General features: G+C 53.2%; 7 protein-coding genes across 7 annotated transcripts; 3 read left to right on the forward strand and 4 right to left on the reverse strand.

The window, feature by feature from the left end:
• Positions 1–77: 77 nt before the first annotated feature.
• On the reverse strand, positions 78–4,531 carry AYO20_08647 (hypothetical protein; the record flags this gene model as incomplete). The annotated part of the gene is made up of 2 exons (XM_022646923.1): positions 78–4,262; positions 4,316–4,531. 2 exons carry the CDS (start codon positions 4,529–4,531, stop codon positions 78–80), a joined length of 4,401 nt encoding a protein of 1,466 aa, XP_022497147.1.
• A 494-nt stretch (positions 4,532–5,025) lies between these two features.
• AYO20_08648 (hypothetical protein) lies at positions 5,026–6,789 on the forward strand (the record flags this gene model as incomplete). The annotated part of the gene is made up of 4 exons (XM_022646924.1): positions 5,026–5,054; positions 5,108–5,136; positions 5,737–6,020; positions 6,094–6,789. The coding sequence occupies 4 exons, from the start codon at positions 5,026–5,028 to the stop codon at positions 6,787–6,789; spliced, it is 1,038 nt and encodes a 345-aa protein (XP_022497148.1).
• A 186-nt stretch (positions 6,790–6,975) lies between these two features.
• AYO20_08649 (hypothetical protein) lies at positions 6,976–8,304 on the reverse strand (the record flags this gene model as incomplete). The annotated part of the gene is made up of 1 exon (XM_022646925.1): positions 6,976–8,304. The coding sequence occupies one exon, from the start codon at positions 8,302–8,304 to the stop codon at positions 6,976–6,978; it is 1,329 nt and encodes a 442-aa protein (XP_022497149.1).
• Positions 8,305–8,796: 492 nt separating this feature from the next.
• Positions 8,797–11,358, reverse strand: AYO20_08650 (hypothetical protein; the record flags this gene model as incomplete). The annotated part of the gene is made up of 1 exon (XM_022646926.1): positions 8,797–11,358. The coding sequence occupies one exon, from the start codon at positions 11,356–11,358 to the stop codon at positions 8,797–8,799; it is 2,562 nt and encodes an 853-aa protein (XP_022497150.1).
• Positions 11,359–12,411: 1,053 nt separating this feature from the next.
• On the forward strand, positions 12,412–13,231 carry AYO20_08651 (hypothetical protein; the record flags this gene model as incomplete). The annotated part of the gene is made up of 3 exons (XM_022646927.1): positions 12,412–12,814; positions 12,936–13,078; positions 13,106–13,231. 3 exons carry the CDS (start codon positions 12,412–12,414, stop codon positions 13,229–13,231), a joined length of 672 nt encoding a protein of 223 aa, XP_022497151.1.
• A 77-nt stretch (positions 13,232–13,308) lies between these two features.
• On the reverse strand, positions 13,309–14,589 carry AYO20_08652 (hypothetical protein; the record flags this gene model as incomplete). Its single annotated transcript, XM_022646928.1, has 2 exons — positions 13,309–14,233; positions 14,330–14,589. The coding sequence occupies 2 exons, from the start codon at positions 14,587–14,589 to the stop codon at positions 13,309–13,311; spliced, it is 1,185 nt and encodes a 394-aa protein (XP_022497152.1).
• A 355-nt stretch (positions 14,590–14,944) lies between these two features.
• Positions 14,945–16,967, forward strand: AYO20_08653 (hypothetical protein; the record flags this gene model as incomplete). Its single annotated transcript, XM_022646929.1, has 2 exons — positions 14,945–15,001; positions 15,057–16,967. 2 exons carry the CDS (start codon positions 14,945–14,947, stop codon positions 16,965–16,967), a joined length of 1,968 nt encoding a protein of 655 aa, XP_022497153.1.
• Positions 16,968–17,512: the final 545 nt, after the last annotated feature.

Below are 17,512 nucleotides of genomic sequence, written 5' to 3' on the forward strand. Positions count from 1 at the left end.
AGCACAGTCATTAGTTGTGAATCTGGGGTATCTTCATTGTTCGCAGCAAAAGTAAAGAAAGAAAACTCGTCTCCATCCTATCTATTCTTCGCCATCTTCAGACGCAAGAATCCCGCCAACTCCCCAGCTTTGACCTCGTCCTCTGAGCGAGAGGGACCCCGGACCTTCAAGGTCCTCTCCCCAAGGGCCCCTCCCCTCACAATCACCAGCCAGTGTCCTCCGGCATTCTGGCTGCCGTAAGCCATCTCCAGCTCCTCCAAGGAGTGGAACTCCCCAGAGAGCTCTGCACTGAGCCCAGCGGCCCACAGCGACGACAAGACCTCCACGCACGATGTCTTCAACGCGTTGGCGTCGAAGCTGGTGACCAGGATATCGCATCTCCTGGCCACTGGCTTCGACTCTGCAGCCGCGGTCGCCGTCATCTTAGACGACTTGCCGGCCTGGGAGATCTGGCCACGGACGTAACCGATCAGGTCCAGTATGTTGAGGCGGAAACCCGCCGCGCGGGTATTGCCTTTGTCAGACTTGGTCTGATATTCTTGGACCAGGGCGTCGTACCGCCCGCCAACCGCCAGCACACGTCGAGAAGCGCTGTCTGCGCACTGGAAGAGCAGCGACCGCCGGTAGAGATACTCAGAATTGTTGCTGAGTGGCGCGATGAGGATCTGTGTCTGGACGTTCATGCGCTGGAGGTACTTTGTGACCTCATCGAGGCGGCCAAGTAATGGCAACGCCTTGCTGAAATGGTCGGAGTCACCAAACAGCTTGGACAACTTGGCGCGCACCTTCTCCAAGTCGCCGTCAAAGTTGAACCGCTTCAGATCCGTCACAGACGTCTCTGGAATGTTGATGGCGGGGCTGCGTAACTCTTCACGTATTTGTGTCCACCCGTGTCCCTGGGTGTTGAGATGTGAGAGAGCCCGTTTGACGTCGGCAGCTTCAACTGGTTTGATCCGGCAGAAGTCGAGGATAAGGTCGAGCAAGTCGGCATGATTAATGTAGATTGTCCAGCAGCGTGCGGCTAGAGCAGGGAATTCGGTGAGGATTTCATCAAGAACTTTCATAACCTCTGCTTCCTTCAATGGCAAGTCCTTTGCACTGTTCGATACGAAGTCAAAGTCAACTTCAGGGAATTGCCTCGGCTGTGAGCCTGGTGCTGCAGCGCGGTACACGGTTCCAAAGCAGTAGGTCTTGCTGTAGGTTGGTGAAGTCTGTCCAAGTGTGCGAGCAAAAGGGAGCGTCAGATCGTATGGAAGCTGGACCACCAAGCCTGAAGAATCGAGGAAAGTTGCTGCATGTGGGTAGAACTCGGCTTTTGGGAAGATACTTTGTCGTCCGACTTCCACTGCTCCATGTCGGCGAAAGATGGATTTTAGCTGATCGCAAGCAGATATCCAAAGCATCGAGTCGACAGAGGCTGTGCCAGTGGTTGACTTGTCTTCCCAAGCAAGACTCGCAACAGGGCTGTTCGGGTTTGCGAATAGCTTCGTAATCAGTGCTTGGTATTCACCGGGATTTTCTGCCGCCATTCTATCAATGTAGCGTTGGAATTTCTCGTCCTCGAGAGGTTCTGGGATCACGCCACTGTTGAGGAGCATCGAGGCGGTTGGTCTGCGAGTTTGATCATGATCGATTAGCCGCGCAATTATGTCACCTTGTTTCTGATGGCTTTCTTCCTTGAAGAGCTGGGGTAGCTGTGGTGGGTTTTCTTTGAGTCTCGCTTCCAAGTAGATGCTTCTTTCGGTCTTCGTGCTGAAGGAGAAACACATCTCGAAGAACGTGACTCCAAGGGAGTACATGTCCGCGCGCGAATCGTAGCTGCTTCCAGTCCGTTCAAGCTCAGGAGGCATATACCCTGCAGTGCCAATGTGGTACGAAACCGTGACCATGGCTGGTCTCGAAAGCGAAAGGTCTGGCTTAGAAGTTGCTTGTCCGTATCCTGCAAGTCCGAAGTCGCCAATTTTGGGAGTGTCATGTGAGTCGAGAAAGATGTTGTCAGGTTTGAGATCTCTGTGTACAACGCCATGACTGTGGATGTAGGCGAGTCCTTCAAGTATGCGTCGAAACAACCGCCAGCCAGCATCGACATCTTTTGGCAGACCTCCGTTGATACGATCACGCAATGTTCGCCCGTCGCATAACTCCATTTGAATGTACAATACGGATGGTTCGTTGTTTGGAGGCGGGCGTGTCCGGACATGACTTACAGCCACCTGTGGAGAGTCCTCGCTCTGGAATGGATTTGCATTTTCTCCGGATCCTGGCTCTGGGGCATTTGACCGTTCGAAAGGATCACTAGTCCCCTGGTCTTGCTCTCTCTCTGGTTCTGGATCACTTTGGAATGGGTCGTCATCAAAACCGTCGTCTGCATCAATAGAAGGTGGGTCTTGATAAGCAAACAGGTTACCATCGTCGGAATCGCTGAATTCTGCACCCTGGTTGCGATAGATTGATGGTTCCATGAAATCATGACCAAGACTTAAAGGGGCCGTCTGGGGGATCGATCTCGTCGGGACTGCTCGATGATGTGGCTCTTCCACTTCTTCGTGTGCGGTCTCATACCAGGCATTGTAGTACCTGACAATATTCGGGTGGTTGAGTTTCGCAAGAAGGGCAACTTCCCGTAGAATGTTTTCGAGTTCCTTTATGGACTGACTCTTGATCTCCTTGACGGCGTAAAACTGACCATCTAATTTGTTCCTGGCACGGACGACTTTGCCGTAGCCCCCTTGCCCAAGTACAGCAGACTCTTCCCATTCGTTTCGATACCTGGAATTTCCAAGTCTGTCACTGTAGCGTCTTACACGGCCTGGGGTAACAGGGAGAGTCAGGGACTGCGTTCGGAAGAGGTTGTCATTTTCTTCGAAGAAGATTTTCTTGCTCGAGAGTTGAAAGGCTGAAGGGCGACGGTTGGGATTGGATCGAAACATCTCTTGCAGTAGTCCTTGAGCACTAGATTCGAAATCGACATCATCGAGCACATCTGCAGGGGAAGTGTATTTGGATTTGACTCCTTTACCCAAAGCCATCTGCATCACGATCACGCCGAGATCCCAAATGCAGGTCTTGTTCGTGCGTGCTGGCGACTCGTTGTTGAGCTCGGGAGCGATCCAGAGAGGCAGCTCATCCGTCTTCGTATGAGACTTGTCTCTTACTGCATCAACAAGTTCTCGAAGTTTTGTCCCATAGCCGTCTGACAGCTTGACTGTAACCCCTCTCTTGGGCGATATGAAAAGCATGACATTACCAGCATGCACCGCGGGATGGACATAGCCATGTTTGTCGAAAAATACGAGGGCATCAACAAGCTCCCGAGTCCAAGTCCGGACTTTTGTCGGGCTGAGCGGTCCAGAAAGCTCAAGAAGATCATCAAGAGATCCTTTGTCGGCAAATTCGGAGAGGACTGCAAGGCTCCACTGGCCTGTACCATCCTCAAGGGCGATATGCTCAATCTTGTAATTGATCAAGTCAACGACATTTTCGTGATGATGTTCCTTTGAGAATTCCAGGTCTTCTTCAACTATCTCCATGCATTTCTGCATCTGAGCTCTTGTATTTGCCGTCTCGGGAATGTAGATGTCCTTGAGTAGGAGCTGCGGAGCTTGTACAAGCTCGCTGTCCACTCGGGGGGAGACGATGGTGATTTTCTTGTCTTTCCGTCTTAGAATGACAGCTCTGCCTGAAACAGCCTTGAACTTGAATGGGGCATTTGTGACTGTGTCTTTGCAGGTCATGGACTGGTCAAACCGGGTTTGTTCTTCGGGTGAATCGTAGAGCACTGCACCATCTTCCCCAGTCGCTGTGCGAGAGAGATTGGACTTCTGGCGACGTTGTTTCTCGCTCTCGACTTGAGAATACAGCAGCTTTTCTTTCTCCTCGGCTTCTTCCGCCTGTTGTCTCCGTGCGCTTTCTTCTTTCTCTTGGAGATTTTTCTTAGCCAAAGCTTCTTGGGCGGCACGTTCTTCTTCAAGGCTGAACTCGGTTTTCTTGGCAGCCTTGTCCGAGACAAACTGATCGAGGAAGTCCATGATGGCAGTGTTGACCACGTAGACTATCTCGCTTCCTTGGTTTTGTTTCTGGTTGGTGGCGATAATGTCCTCAATTTGCTTTCTGAGGTTGGGGTCTTTTGGCTCAACCTCAACAATGTTAATCTTCGGGAGCACCTTTGGATAGTCGCGGGGAAACTCGAAGATGAGTTTGACAAAGTAGTCACGACTTTCGAGTGGTGAGACTCGAACTTGAAAGGCTAAATTCTCCTGAGTCTGTGTGGATGTTAGAATTCATTCATGATGAGGGTGCGGTTCGGTCCCTTTACCTTCCACGCATCCTTTCTGCCCCGAATACGCTGGAACTCGTCAGGATAGATTGCTCTTGTGGTGAGGAACTCGTTACGCTGGACTTCCGGGTAGCCGGCGAGTTCTTCTTCAAAGTTGCGTTGAGACTGTTCCAACGGAGGTGGTGTTGTGGACCTTGGTGGTTGAGGCACAGGAGCCTGCGCCTGTTGATTCTTTCCTTTCTTTTTCGTCGGCATGGTGAGGATTCACTTCAGATCCCCTAGGGGACCTGGAGACCCGCTTAGTATTCGCTATTTCGTGCAAAAGTCTTGGCACGTGACTCCTCTGGAGCGCTTGCCTGGTAGCCGCAGCGACAGCTGCAACCACCTATAACATATTTCTCGTCCTCATTGTCGTGGGTTTGTTGTTGTGGTTGTTGGAAAAAGAGAAGAAGGATGTGGTGAAAAGGCGTGTCCTAAAGAGTCACGACACGAGGCTTAACAGCCAAGACATTAGCGGGACGGAATTACCTTGTTCCGATATGCCAATTCTCCCATCGTCCAACTTGATCCTTGGTATCTTGCACCAACTGACTCCCTCGACACTGCTTCGGAAACGACGGACAGGGTTTGTTTGTTTGGACGGAAAAGAGACACAGATTCTCTTTCTTTGCGCGCCTTTTCAAGTCTTGCCCAGGTCGGCCGAGGGTCACAGTGCTGTCGTACAGATTGTTCAGAACCTCACTTTCAAGATGGTCAACATAACAGAGAAGATCAAGGAGTGGGTTGCCTGTGTCTCGCTCAGAGCCGTCTGGAATCTGACTCTTGGTACAGGATCGAGGCCGAAATGGCCCGAACTCAGAGTGGGTTTCAGCAGCTTGTCATAGATGGCCTGGTCCAGAGCTGATTGGGTTGCAGAAAACAAAGCCACAGGTTCGTGCTCGAATGCTTCAGAATCCTGATCTATGCACGCCCTGACAGAGAGCGATCCCCAGAGTATCACCTTGGTTTACTAAAAGGGTAGGTCCACCATTCTGTTTTTCATGACGAAGCAACCAGCAGGAGGAGGAACGGAGGGAAGAAGATGAGACGAAGAGCGAGAACCTGTGCACGTGCCTTCGATATATGCACGTGACTCTGTTTTCAGTCTTTTGCAATGCATATTTGAACTGAGCTTCTGGACGAGGAGCTAGGATATGCTTCTTGTTTCATAAAATATGGAACTACAAGTGGTGCGAAAATGGACGCAGATTGTCGAGCACGAGCACACCTAAGGTTTGCTACTCAGGGGAGAATCTGCTGATGTTTCAGCCTTGCCCCTTTTTCGTGTAACCCCATCTTGTTGTTGTGTCACCTCAGCACCCTCATCTCTCAGTTGGCATCTTATGGTTGCAGCTAACAACAGTGGCTGACTTCTGTGGCTAGCAAACTCGCACGGCTACGTGCACAACTACTTGAACCAGCCGCGGGTGCCGGCTCCGGTGGTGGTACAGGTTTCGATGTTTCAAAATCAGGAGATGCCCGAATAGCCCTGGTCGGCTTCCCTTCAGTGGGTAAATCGACCTTCCTCTCCAAAATCACCAAGACCAAGTCCGAAGTGGCCGCATATTCCTTCACGACACTCACGGCCATTCCTGGCGTGCTCGAGTATGGAGGAGCAGAGATCCAAATCCTGGATCTCCCTGGTATCATCGAAGGTGCCTCTGAAGGAAAAGGGCGAGGACGACAGGTCATCAGCGCCGCAAAGGTCAGGCGATAAGAAAGAGCGCTCGCATCTTCATCTCCAAAAGGCATTTTCGCTGACACTGAGTCTGACTTAGACATCCGACCTGATCCTGATGGTGCTCGACGCCACCAAGCGCGCAGAGCAACGGGCTCTTCTTGAGGCCGAGCTCGAGGCCGTCGGCATCCGTCTCAACCGCGAACCGCCCAACATCTACCTGAAAGCCAAGAAGGCCGGCGGCATGAAGATCACCTTCCAATCCCCGCCCAAGTACCTGGACGAGAAGATGCTGTACAACATCCTACGGGACTACAAGATGCTCAACTGCGAAGTGCTCGTGCGCGACGAGAACGCCACCGTCGACGACTTCATCGACGTCATCATGAAAGACCACCGCAAGTACATCCGGTGTCTGTACGTGTACAACAAGATCGACAGCGTCACGGTCGAGTACCTGGACGAACTGGCCCGCGAGCCCCACACGGTGGTCATGTCGTGCGAGCTGGACCTGGGCGTCCAGGACGTGGTGGAGAGGTGTTGGCAGGAGCTGCGCCTGATGCGCATCTACACCAAGCGACAGGGCGTGGACCCGGACTTTAGCGAGGCCCTCATCGTCCGCAGCGGCAGCACGATCGAGGACGTGTGTGACCAGATCCACCGCACGCTCAAGGAGACGTTCAAGTACGCGCTGGTCTGGGGCGCCTCGGCCAAGCACATCCCGCAGAGAGTCGGGCTGGCCCATGTTGTCGCCGACGAGGACGTGGTGCAGGTCGTGAGTGCGTGGAAGGCATAGAGGTCCGTTGGATCATGGCTCGTCAAAGTGTATTGAGCGACCGACATGTCGCATCAGTGGCAATGGATATTTCGTGGCAATAGGATGGATTAGCCAGTGCCAGGAGATCAGATCACGCACACCACTAAAAGGGAGTTTCCCTATGATACTTTGTTTGGCAGCCCCTGTATTTGTTTTCTATCTCATTCATCTCAATACCCTCCTGGGATCCAGACTGCTCACGTTGGCGCTAACCGCCTCGCCATCAAACACGAACTCGCTCATCAACTTGCCCGTGCCAGGCCCGTTCTGTATCCCCCAACAAGTGTGTCCTGCAGCCATGTAGATGCCCTTGACGCCCGTGGGGCCGACCAGGGGTCCCCCACCCGTCTCAACCTGCGGCAGATAGCACGCCTGGCGGACCAGCACGGTGCCATCACGCAGCTCATCCGAGACACTCGCGCAATAGTCGGCAATGTCCTGGCAGCGGCTGTCGTCGACCTGGACATCGGCTGTAGACTTGGGCAAGGGCACGAGGTGGTCACCCTCGCCGCACGCGTATACCTCATTGTTCGGCCGGGCGTAGATCTCCGGCGTGACGTGGCGTGCCCGCGACTTTGTGCCCTCCTTAAAGTTCTTGGGCAGCGAGATCGACGTGAAGAGGCAGTATGCGCTGACCGGCCTCGAAGGGCGGATGGTCACGCTGTGAGCGCGCAAGGCGCCGATGGGAGATCTGGGCCAGACATTCTTCGTCCACGGCCCGGCAGTGATGATGACATGGTCCGCGTAGAGGCATTTCCCTTCCTTGGTCGAACTGTCCGTGTATTTTACCGCGTGCTCGCCTCCTTCTCGAGACGCGATCTCGTCGACGCTGCCCAAGACGACGCGGGCGCCCTTTTCCTCGGCAAGTTTCGCCATGGAGGTGGTGAAGTGATAGGGATGGACCTGCGCCGTGTCGCTCGGAGAGCCCATCGAGTCGTATGCGTTGACGCACTCTTCCGCCACCCAGTCCAGATCGTCCGGGAGTCCCATGCTGCGGAGGCTGTCGTACGATTCTTTGCTTCGTTTCTGGAGACTGACGCGGGTAGGATCGACGTTGCCATCGCTGGCGACATCCGGCCGGTGAATTCCCCTGATATCCTCCTTCTCGCCCGCGCCGTTTCCTTGCACTTCGCCATCCACAGCGCCCTGGCGGGCCATCACCTTTTCCTGGTCACTGACATGGCGGCCCTTCAGATCGATCTGCCCAACGCCCACGCCCCTATATCCCCATCGGTGATCACCCCCGTGTTCCTTGGCGAGTTCGGAATGCAGTCTGAAACTGAGCGGCACCAGGCACGAGGGATAAGCCCACAGGGCCAGCAAGCCACCGGCTTTCCCTGACGCACCACTAGCAATGCCCGTAGCCTCAAGGAGATAGATCGAGTGTAATGCGGGATTGTATTTCGGATGGCGGGTCAGGAAATACGTGGTTGTGCAGCCGATGATACCCCCGCCCACGACCACTATCGTCTTTTTTTGCTCGCGCTCGGCCATGTTGTTTCTGCCAATGTATTGTCCTAATGGCAGCAGCCGATGCTGCTTGTGAAGGGAGAGACGGATGGTGGCTGATCGAGGGTTTCCTTGGTGACGGCAAAGGACTGAAAGGACTGGGTTGCGGGGTTTGCAATCCGAATCCGTCGATGTCAGAGGAAAATGCCTCGATTCGAAAGACACCAATGCATAAATAGTTTCTATGTCTCTCACTACAATTCGGAACGAGATGTAGAAGAAGATTATAGACACGATCCAACGTCTCTGATATGACCTCATACAATCACTGACTTGGTGGCGGTACCCCACCAATCACAGCCTCTCAGCCTCGTCGTGGAATCCTCCTTTCCCAAGCCTCAAGAGACGCTTGGGAAGAGACATTGATATCTACCTGTTAGATAAGAACTTGGTTGAAGGCATTGTCATCAAGTATAGAATATAAATATCCACATTCATAATATCTCGAATATCTCGTGTATCGCCTTGTCACCTGCATCAATCAAGCAGGTCGAGGCTTGACACCTCCTCGTAGGCATTAATATCCTTTCTTTCCACTCCCCGCGATAGCTCGTAGGATAGAACAGTCATATCCATATATGTCAACATGAGCCTGTATCTCCGACTACTTTCAAGGGCTTGCCATGCCTCTGGAGTTGATGGGACTTCCCACTCCCGTGTCTCTGTCCTGATTCTCGCAGATCGTCTTTTCTGAGCATGATGTGACAGACGTTTCCTCTTCGGCCGGTGCTCTTCTACATGCTCTTCAGATTCTGTGTCAACCTTTAACAGCTGAGAGCCATCCTCTTCGCCACTGCGCCCGTCGACGACAAGCACAGTATGGTCGAATGTGGTGGGAACTCCATCCACAAGCCCGTCTTTGCCCCATTCCGATGACTCGGTCGACCCAGATCGATCTTCGAATCCGTTTCGCATGAAGCATCCTTGAACCGGGGAAGCTGCTATGCCGAGGAGTGGACCAAATGGACGCAAGCCTTTCATCTCTTGCTTCTTGGTTGGTAAAATCCAGCTCACCCGCATTCCCAGTGTGCCCGTCTTCTCGTTTTTCGTCAGTGAACAGACCGCACATCGACCGATCTGTGTAGCAATGACAACAACCCCCAATTCAGGGATTTGCAACATCATATTGAGTCTGTCAATGTTGGCGTGACTCGAACCCTGTATTAAAGGAGGTAGCGCCTGTTTGAGGATGTTGGCACAAAATACATGCGGTGAATCTGCTTCGGGAGCAATGATCAGTCTCAAATTTGATACGCTGCAATGAAGAGTAGGTATAATCGGTGGCTTGGCTCTGTAACGGGCTTTGGAAACTTTCGAAGTGCCGCTCTGAGTCGGTGGTTTGGAATCTTGGGGTTCCATGTGCGACCGTCTGCGCAAGGGAGAATCAACATCGGATGCGGACAGGACGTCCACGTCAATCTCTTGGCTGTTCCGCTGGGCGAGACTTGACAATGATGTGGTACTTCGTCGACTCGTAGAAGAGAGGTCGATATCCTCAACATCCTCCGAATCAGAAGAATAGTGTACCTCCTCTTTCTCGCTCTCTGCAGATTCGCTGTCGGCCTCCTCGAATCGCATGTATTCGAGCGATAGAGTGTCTCTCTGTGGTGTTGTAGGTCCGTCATCAACAATACTGTGAGATCTCGGATCGGACCCAGAAACAGAGGTGGCCTCGCTGCTGTCTGATACCGGGGCGACCTCTGGTTCTTCAATGACTCCGTCATCGTCGTCCGAAGATCCGTCAACAGAATCTTGAAAATAGGTTGGAAGCAGGCTTGCACTGAACTCAGCTCGCTCAGCATCAACGCTGGCTTCGTCCATGTCAGACCAAGAGTCAAATGTCTCCCGGACATCTTCCACATCCTCGTCGTCCTCCATACCTTCATACATGAGAAAGTGTATATGACCATTGCTAGGCGTGCGGAGTCGGACAACATTAGTCAGGTCGTAGCTTTCCAGGTCATTATGCCCATGGTACTGAGGTACCTTGGAGTAACCGCAAAATTGCTCCATCGTCCGAGCTGGCCGGAATGCACGCGGGTCCAGGGCAGCAACAAGCCAGCCTCCTTCTCGCCTCCGGTAAGTGGATGCTCGCATGCTTCTCTCAGAGAAATCCCAGGATTTGTGGCAGAGACCTTGCCATATTTGCCATATCTTCATGTCACCATTGATATCGGTGCTCAACAGCCAGTTTCCTTCCACGTCATCATCTGTGTTCACAAAAGAAATGCAGGGGATGTTATGGTCATGCCCTTCGATGCCCGCGAGAGTGATTTTGTAATTCTTATTGCGTGGTGGAGGGGTGGCATCAACGCCTAACGCTAGCCATTCTTGCCAATCCAGCTGTTTAGCATGCTGGGAAACCTCGTAATCATCGTCGGACCTTTGGTCCTCATCATCTCTCCCGTCATTACTCGTGTCTGTCAAGGCAAAAGCAAATACGGTTATTTTAGCACAAGGATCAGCGTCTGCCACATGATGAGGTGTGTTGGCCGACACCGCAATCATTCGGGCATGCCTGTGTATTGCAAGGCCCCAAGCAGATTCATAGACCCACTGCGTGAAGAAGGGCCCGAGTCCGACGTACTCACTCCGAGCATCCGTGCTGAAGCGATACGGGTCCTTGCGTATAGCTTCAGAGATGGAGTGGGTATAATAGGCAGAAATATTGCCGGAATCGGTTGCAATGAGAAGAATCTCCTCCTTCCCCAGGTCTCCCACCACTAGGTGATTGATGGCATGAGGAAATTGGGAATCAATATAGCCATCCGCATCGGGATTTGCGAGCGCGGGCACAATGAGCAGCGCAGGCAGTCTGTGAAGCTTCTGGAAGGGAAAGTCTGGCCTGTAGACAGCAACGGTATCTCTGGTTGCCACAAAGTAGAGATTAAAGCGTTGAGACAAAGCAGTCAAATTGTTTCGCCAGTAAGAGAGCGATGGAAGGCATGGTACTCCATCGCGCAGGAACCTTTCAGTTCCCGTCTCGATGCTCGTGAGACCAATGTTGACCGACTCGAAAGGCCGGGTATCTTCGTCCATGCTCCTGTCAAAGGCCAACGGCTTTCATCAATAGATCCCTTTGTTCAATTGCAGTCTCTTGTAACCATTCAAGGCATGACGGAACGCATGATCGCTACCTAGTACGCGCGTGTCCTCTTTTTATCTCGGATCTAGAGGGGTTTGAGCTCGTCCGGAGGAGGTTCAGAACCAAGCAGCGAGTGACGGCGTAGGCGCATGAGCGCAGGTAGATTGGGAGGGAGACTTTGGCTCACTTCAGCTTGCCTGCAACTCACCGGTAGATGTCAGCAACTGTCGTATCTGCACCCGAAGGTTACGAAGAGGGGAAGCAGACGAGGTAAATAGGTTGGCCAGCAACTTGTCAGTTGTATGTATTGCAATTAATGAACCTGAGTGAAGGCAGATTGACAGCTTGGAGATTGAATACTTGCCGTGGTACGGAGCACATGAGTGGCACCGGCCGAGTGACTGAAAGATGACGCATTTGTAGCGCCGGGGGGGAAATCGAATTAATATTGGCTCATCCACGCTCATCCGACGTCGACATACATGACTTGGTATCTCACATTTGTGGTTCGGTGCTTGTCTTCCTCCTTGCTTGAACACATCCACTGCCATCCACCCACTGCCATCGCATCCGAGCTGGTCTAGCTGAGTAATTCGCACGCCGACACCTGCATTTTCTGATCGAGGTTGGCAACACAGAACGTATCGATCCGGAAAGAATTGCATACGCGACCAGCCGACTCTGCGACGGCTCGACTCATCCCCTTGTCACGTTCTGCAATCCTGGACGCCACATACACCCCCCGCCCCCTGTATGCGACTTATCATCCCGTCGATCAGCGTGCGCGAGTAGTCCACCCTCCGCAGATGGCTGTCTATTGATTTGAGCCGTCACAATTGTCCCAGTACATGCCGCGAGCGGTGTCGACTTGTGGTTACACAGCATAACGCTACCGAACACTGGTGGGCCTCCAACCCCGAATCTCATTTCTCACCCACAATTCCGCCAGACGTTTTCTGCATCTCTGACAGTGACATTGTCTCTGCCAGCCTTGGCCTGGTACACCTATGGATTTGCTAGCTACTGTCAGAAAGGAGGGGTCGCGAGGGGGTCGCGGAGAGTTCAAGTGGTCCGATGTTGAAAGCTCTTCCCACCGTGAGAATTATCTGGGGCACTCGCTGATGGCTCCCGTTGGTCGTTGGCAGAAAGGCCGTGATCTCTCCTGGTATGCTAAAGCAGACGGTGATGCCCAAGGTGACGAAGATGCTGCCGCCAAAGCTGCAAGAGAGCGTAAAGAGGAGATCCAGCGAGTCAAACAGGCCGAGGAAGATGCACTCGCCCGCGCTCTTGGTCTGCCAGTGCCCCAGCGGAACAATCCAAACATGGATGAGCTGGGGGCTCGACGCGAAGTTGACCACGCTTTGAAAGAGGCTGCAGCTGGCGAGGACATGGCGTCTTCCAGGGGTGTTGGTTATGGGCGAATGGCAGGGGTCTCGGCTATGAATGAGGGGAAATCCAGCACTACGGAACGCCTCGAAGGCACCCTTACAAATCAGGAAAAGGAGCTCGACTATGCGCTCAAGGAATATAGGCGCCGTCATGGCCACCGAAGGCACCGAAGCCGGAGTCGCAGTGGCCATCGGCACCGAGACAGCCATCACAGAAGACACCGGGAAGACCGCCATCGACATAGGGAGCACCGATCCCGGTCCCCACGGCGGAACAGGTCTGACCGTGTGAGATCACAATCACCCTCGCAAGCCCGAGAACGTGATCATCATCGCCGAGCGCGATCGAGAAGCACCTCTCGATCCAGACGGCGCCGCGAAGCAGATCGGGGCGACAGGGACAGAGACCACGACCGAGGCGAACGACGCTGAATTCTAGGCACTTGAAAGCACACAGGAGAAACTTTCGACTAAGCTGGAATCAATATACAAGCAACTACCCAAGGTCAAATCTGACTATCTCAGTCCCAGTGAAGCATCGAAGATGTCACCCTCAAGATCCTTGATGTCCACGTCTACGACACTTGCTGCACGCCCCGACCCACCCGCACCCTGCCGGGCGAAAATATCGGCTGATGCACTGGTGTCTACAAACTCTTCCAGTTCCTCGCTCACAGTTTTCAGCTTCTCCTTCACGCTAGCCACGCCCTCAATGCCGACAATGTGACGGGCGGGCGGGTTCTCATGACCACCAATGGCCGTCAATGCATGGACAGTCTCTGCAATCAGTTTTTCTGTATGCGCATGACTGAGAGGTGGATACAAGCTGACAACCTCGTCACGACTGAGGAGGTACGGGCCGCTCTGCCTCTCCGCTTCTGACGAAGGCGACTGAATTTCGGTCTCCGGCGGAGGAGGATATTGGGTACGAATACCAGGGAGGCGATTCAATAAGCCGTCCAGGATGCCTCGAAATATTGGAGCCGTGTGACCAAATTCTCGGGTATAGGCCTTCATTGGTGGCGCTGAAGTGATCTTGTTGGTCAAGATCCCGATCTCTACGCTTGCTTGGACAATGGTCAATTTAATGTTGAAAGGTGCAATCTCATAGGCGATGCTGTCACAAAAGCCCTCCAGCGCCCACCCTGACGCACAATACATGCTCAACCCTGGTGTTCCGAGATGACCTGTGATGCCGGTGAGCGTAATGATGTGACCATTCATCTGTGAGCGCATCTGAGGGATGACAGCCTTGATGATATTCATTGGGCCGAAGAAATTCTTCTCAAACTGGTCTCGAACCAGCGTCAGGGTCCTTGAGCTGGCTGAAAGCTCTTCCACTGTTCCAATTACTGCTTCACTGGTACAGCAAAAGAGTATGTCGATCTTTCGAAAAGTATGCACGGCTTCCGCAACAGCCGCCTGACACTGTCCAACAACCCTGTCTGCGAGTTAATTCCAGCGATCTTGTAGGGGACAGATACAAGTAGAACGCGAATCGTAAAATAGTATCTTGCGAAAACGCTGAATTGCATACCTAATATCCAGGGCCACAACCTTGAGCCGCTCTTTCATTCCTGGTGTCCGTCCCACTTGGGACAGAAACCTCTTGAACTCTTGACTGCGAGCCCCATCATTCTCGAACTCGGCTTGGATGATACCAGACACCACATAGTCGCCATGGTCAAGCACCTGGCGCGCGACCGAAATGCCAATTGGAGAGTCTCCCGAGGTCAAGAGCCAAACTCGAGGGGCATTATGGGTAGGAAACTGGGGCACCGAGCCGCCATTTGCCATGGATGCGCGCGACGTGAGTTGGACTGATCATTGCGTCCTAGGACGCCATATGCGGGTATCTCTTCGGGAATGATTGCAGCTAGCAATTGAGGGCACAGGTCTGGTCGATATCAGAGGAACAAAAGTCGTGGTCAAGAATGCCGGGTTTATTGGCCCGAATGATCAAGTCACAAATCAATGCCAAGGCCGCCCTCCCACCGGATCAACTAAATTCCGCACACCCCACGGCCGAACTGCGGCGGCCCACATGGAGCGAGCCAACCTCTCGATCGCGCAATAGAACTTGGTCTGCCACTCTGTCAAAGAGCGCTGTTCCCTGCTCTATCTCTATTGTCAGTGGCTCTGACAATTCAAGATGCCAGAGCCTAGAGGTAGCGGCGCCCCTGCCGCACGAGAGGAACAGGGGGGAAAGGTGAGAGCGTTCAATGGTCGGCATGCATTTGCAACGAGTCCTAACAGATGAGTAGTCGATGTTCCAAACGGTTATACAAGGTCTCGCTATATTTATGCTCACGCAGTTTGTTGTGAACAATTTCTTTGGATCCAAGTCGACGTCTGGCGGAAGCGACGCCGCGCCCAAGCAAAATGTCAACTTCGATGAAAGAGCCGATGTGACCGCCCTCACAAACTATTCCCTTATCCCTCAAAACATTGCTCCGATATGGCCAGACAACAGTGTCGTCGATATCCGAATGTATGTGTCTGCGCAGGACACCCTTCCTGCCCTTTCAGCCGTGCCAAAGGAAAGCCTCGTCCTGGAAGAGAAGAGCTTTGGGATCGGAAATTACGATGAAAACCGAGAGGTACATACGCAGATTGCCATCCCGACAGAGGTACAACACAACGGGACGCTATGGGCTCATTTCTATCTCGCCTTGGCTGGCAGCGAGTTTGACCCAACAAGTCCCAACTACGACCCGCATAAAGCCACTCACTTTAAAAGACCGCTGAACCAGTTCCTCCCGAAGAAAAAGGCCCGTAAATTGAAGAATCTGCTCGAGAAGAGCGAGGAGCCAACAGAAGAAGAATCGGAAGAACCGCAGGGAGTCCAAATTGGCTCTTACTACCACCCCAACTTCACGGTCGCTGTGATCCCGAACACAGGCGTGCAAAACTGGCGCCAAATGCATCCAGCGATACGCAAGAATATCGTCCTCGAACCGACTGGTCAACGCGATGCATCGGGCCAAAATGGTTGGTATTATCCCGTCGTCTTCCTCAACACCTTCTGGCAACTACGCAGCCACATGACCGAACTCAACGAAACCGTCAAGCAAATGCCCCTCAACATCCAACTGTACAACTTGGCCAATTGGAAATACAACCTGTTGGCGTCTGTCGACGAGGGCATGAAACAAAACCAGGCACAAGCTGCGAACGGTGCGCCCATGCCGGGTGGTGGCGATGGCAGCGAGTTCGAGAAATTCAAGGAAATCCTCCTGGACACAAATGCTTATTTATTGGGGACAACGTTCGTCGTCAGTATCCTGCATATGGTCTTTGAAGGCCTGGCATTCAAGAATGATATTTCTCATTGGCGAAGCAAGAAGGATAACGTGGGCACATCTGTGAGGACAATCCTTGCGAACGTGTTCATGCAGGCCGTCATCTTCTTGTACTTGATGGACAACTCGGAGAATACCTCCTGGATGATTCTTGCATCCCAAGGCTTCGGCATTCTCCTTGAAGCCTGGAAGATCACCAAGACCGTGGATGTGCGCCTGCGCGAACCCGGCCCGGACTCGAGGTTCAAGAACATATTGCCATACGTGGTTGTGTTTGAGGACAAGCACAAACTGACGGAGAAAGAAAGGCAAACGCAAGAATATGATCAAATCGCCTTCCGATACTTGTACATTGTGGCCGTGCCACTGCTGCTCGCTTACGCGGTGTACAGTCTCATCTACGAGTCTCACAAGTCATGGTACAGCTTCGTGATCGAGACATTGGTGGGGTCAGTTTATGCCTACGGATTCCTCATGATGGTGCCTTCTCTGTACATCAACTACAGGCTGAAGTCTGTGGCACACATGCCCAGCAAGGCTCTGACGTACAAATTCTTGAATACGTTTATTGATGATCTGTTCGCGTTCACCATCAGAATGCCGATTTTGCACCGTCTGGCTACGCTGAGAGACGACGTCATCTTCTTTGTGTGGCTTTATCAGAAGTACAAGTACAAGGTGGACTATTCGAGAGTCAACGAGTTCGGGCAAGGCGGCGAGGACGAGGAGGAGGAAGGGGAGGGAGAGAAGAAGGAGGACGGCAAGACGACAAAGGCGCTCGAGGGCCAGGACACCAAGGAGCTGAAGCCCTCGGCTCCTGTTTCGAGTGCGACCGGAGCCCAGGCCAACGCGGGCGCGAAGAAGAGAAAGTAGGCGAGCGCGTGTTGATCACTTCCTTCTGGACAGCACGGTATGGCCACGGGACCTGAGTCGCATTTCAGAAGAGAGACGAAAGGGGAAAAAGAAAAGGACAACGCCGAGAAAAGTTGAGAGAAATACACAGAGAGGGTGAGCGAGTGAGAGACATATCGGCAGATAATGACAATGACAATCCTTTCGGAGCAAACCCGACCTTGGAAGCCCCTTTCTCCATGCTCCAAATCGCCGTGATATGAGAGCAGAGAATGCCCCCCCTCCCTTTTCCTCTTCTCTCCCTTCCCCCTCTCCACTCTCCTCTCCTCTCCCCTTCCCCCCTTCCCTTCATCACCCTCCTCACTTTCCCCCACTCTATATCACACTACTATCGCTCCCCAACCCACCCTCCTCCCCCCACCACTCCACTCCCCTCGCTCCCTCCCTCTCCTCCCTCCCTCCCTCACCCCCCCACCACCCCCCCCCCCCCCCCCACCCCACCACACCCACCCCACCACCCACCACCCCCCCCACCACCCCCCCCCCCCACCCCCCCCCCCCCCCCC

Source organism: Fonsecaea nubica (genome assembly GCF_001646965.1).
Source record: "Fonsecaea nubica strain CBS 269.64 chromosome Unknown Scaff70, whole genome shotgun sequence".
Classification (NCBI taxonomy): domain Eukaryota; kingdom Fungi; phylum Ascomycota; class Eurotiomycetes; order Chaetothyriales; family Herpotrichiellaceae; genus Fonsecaea; species Fonsecaea nubica.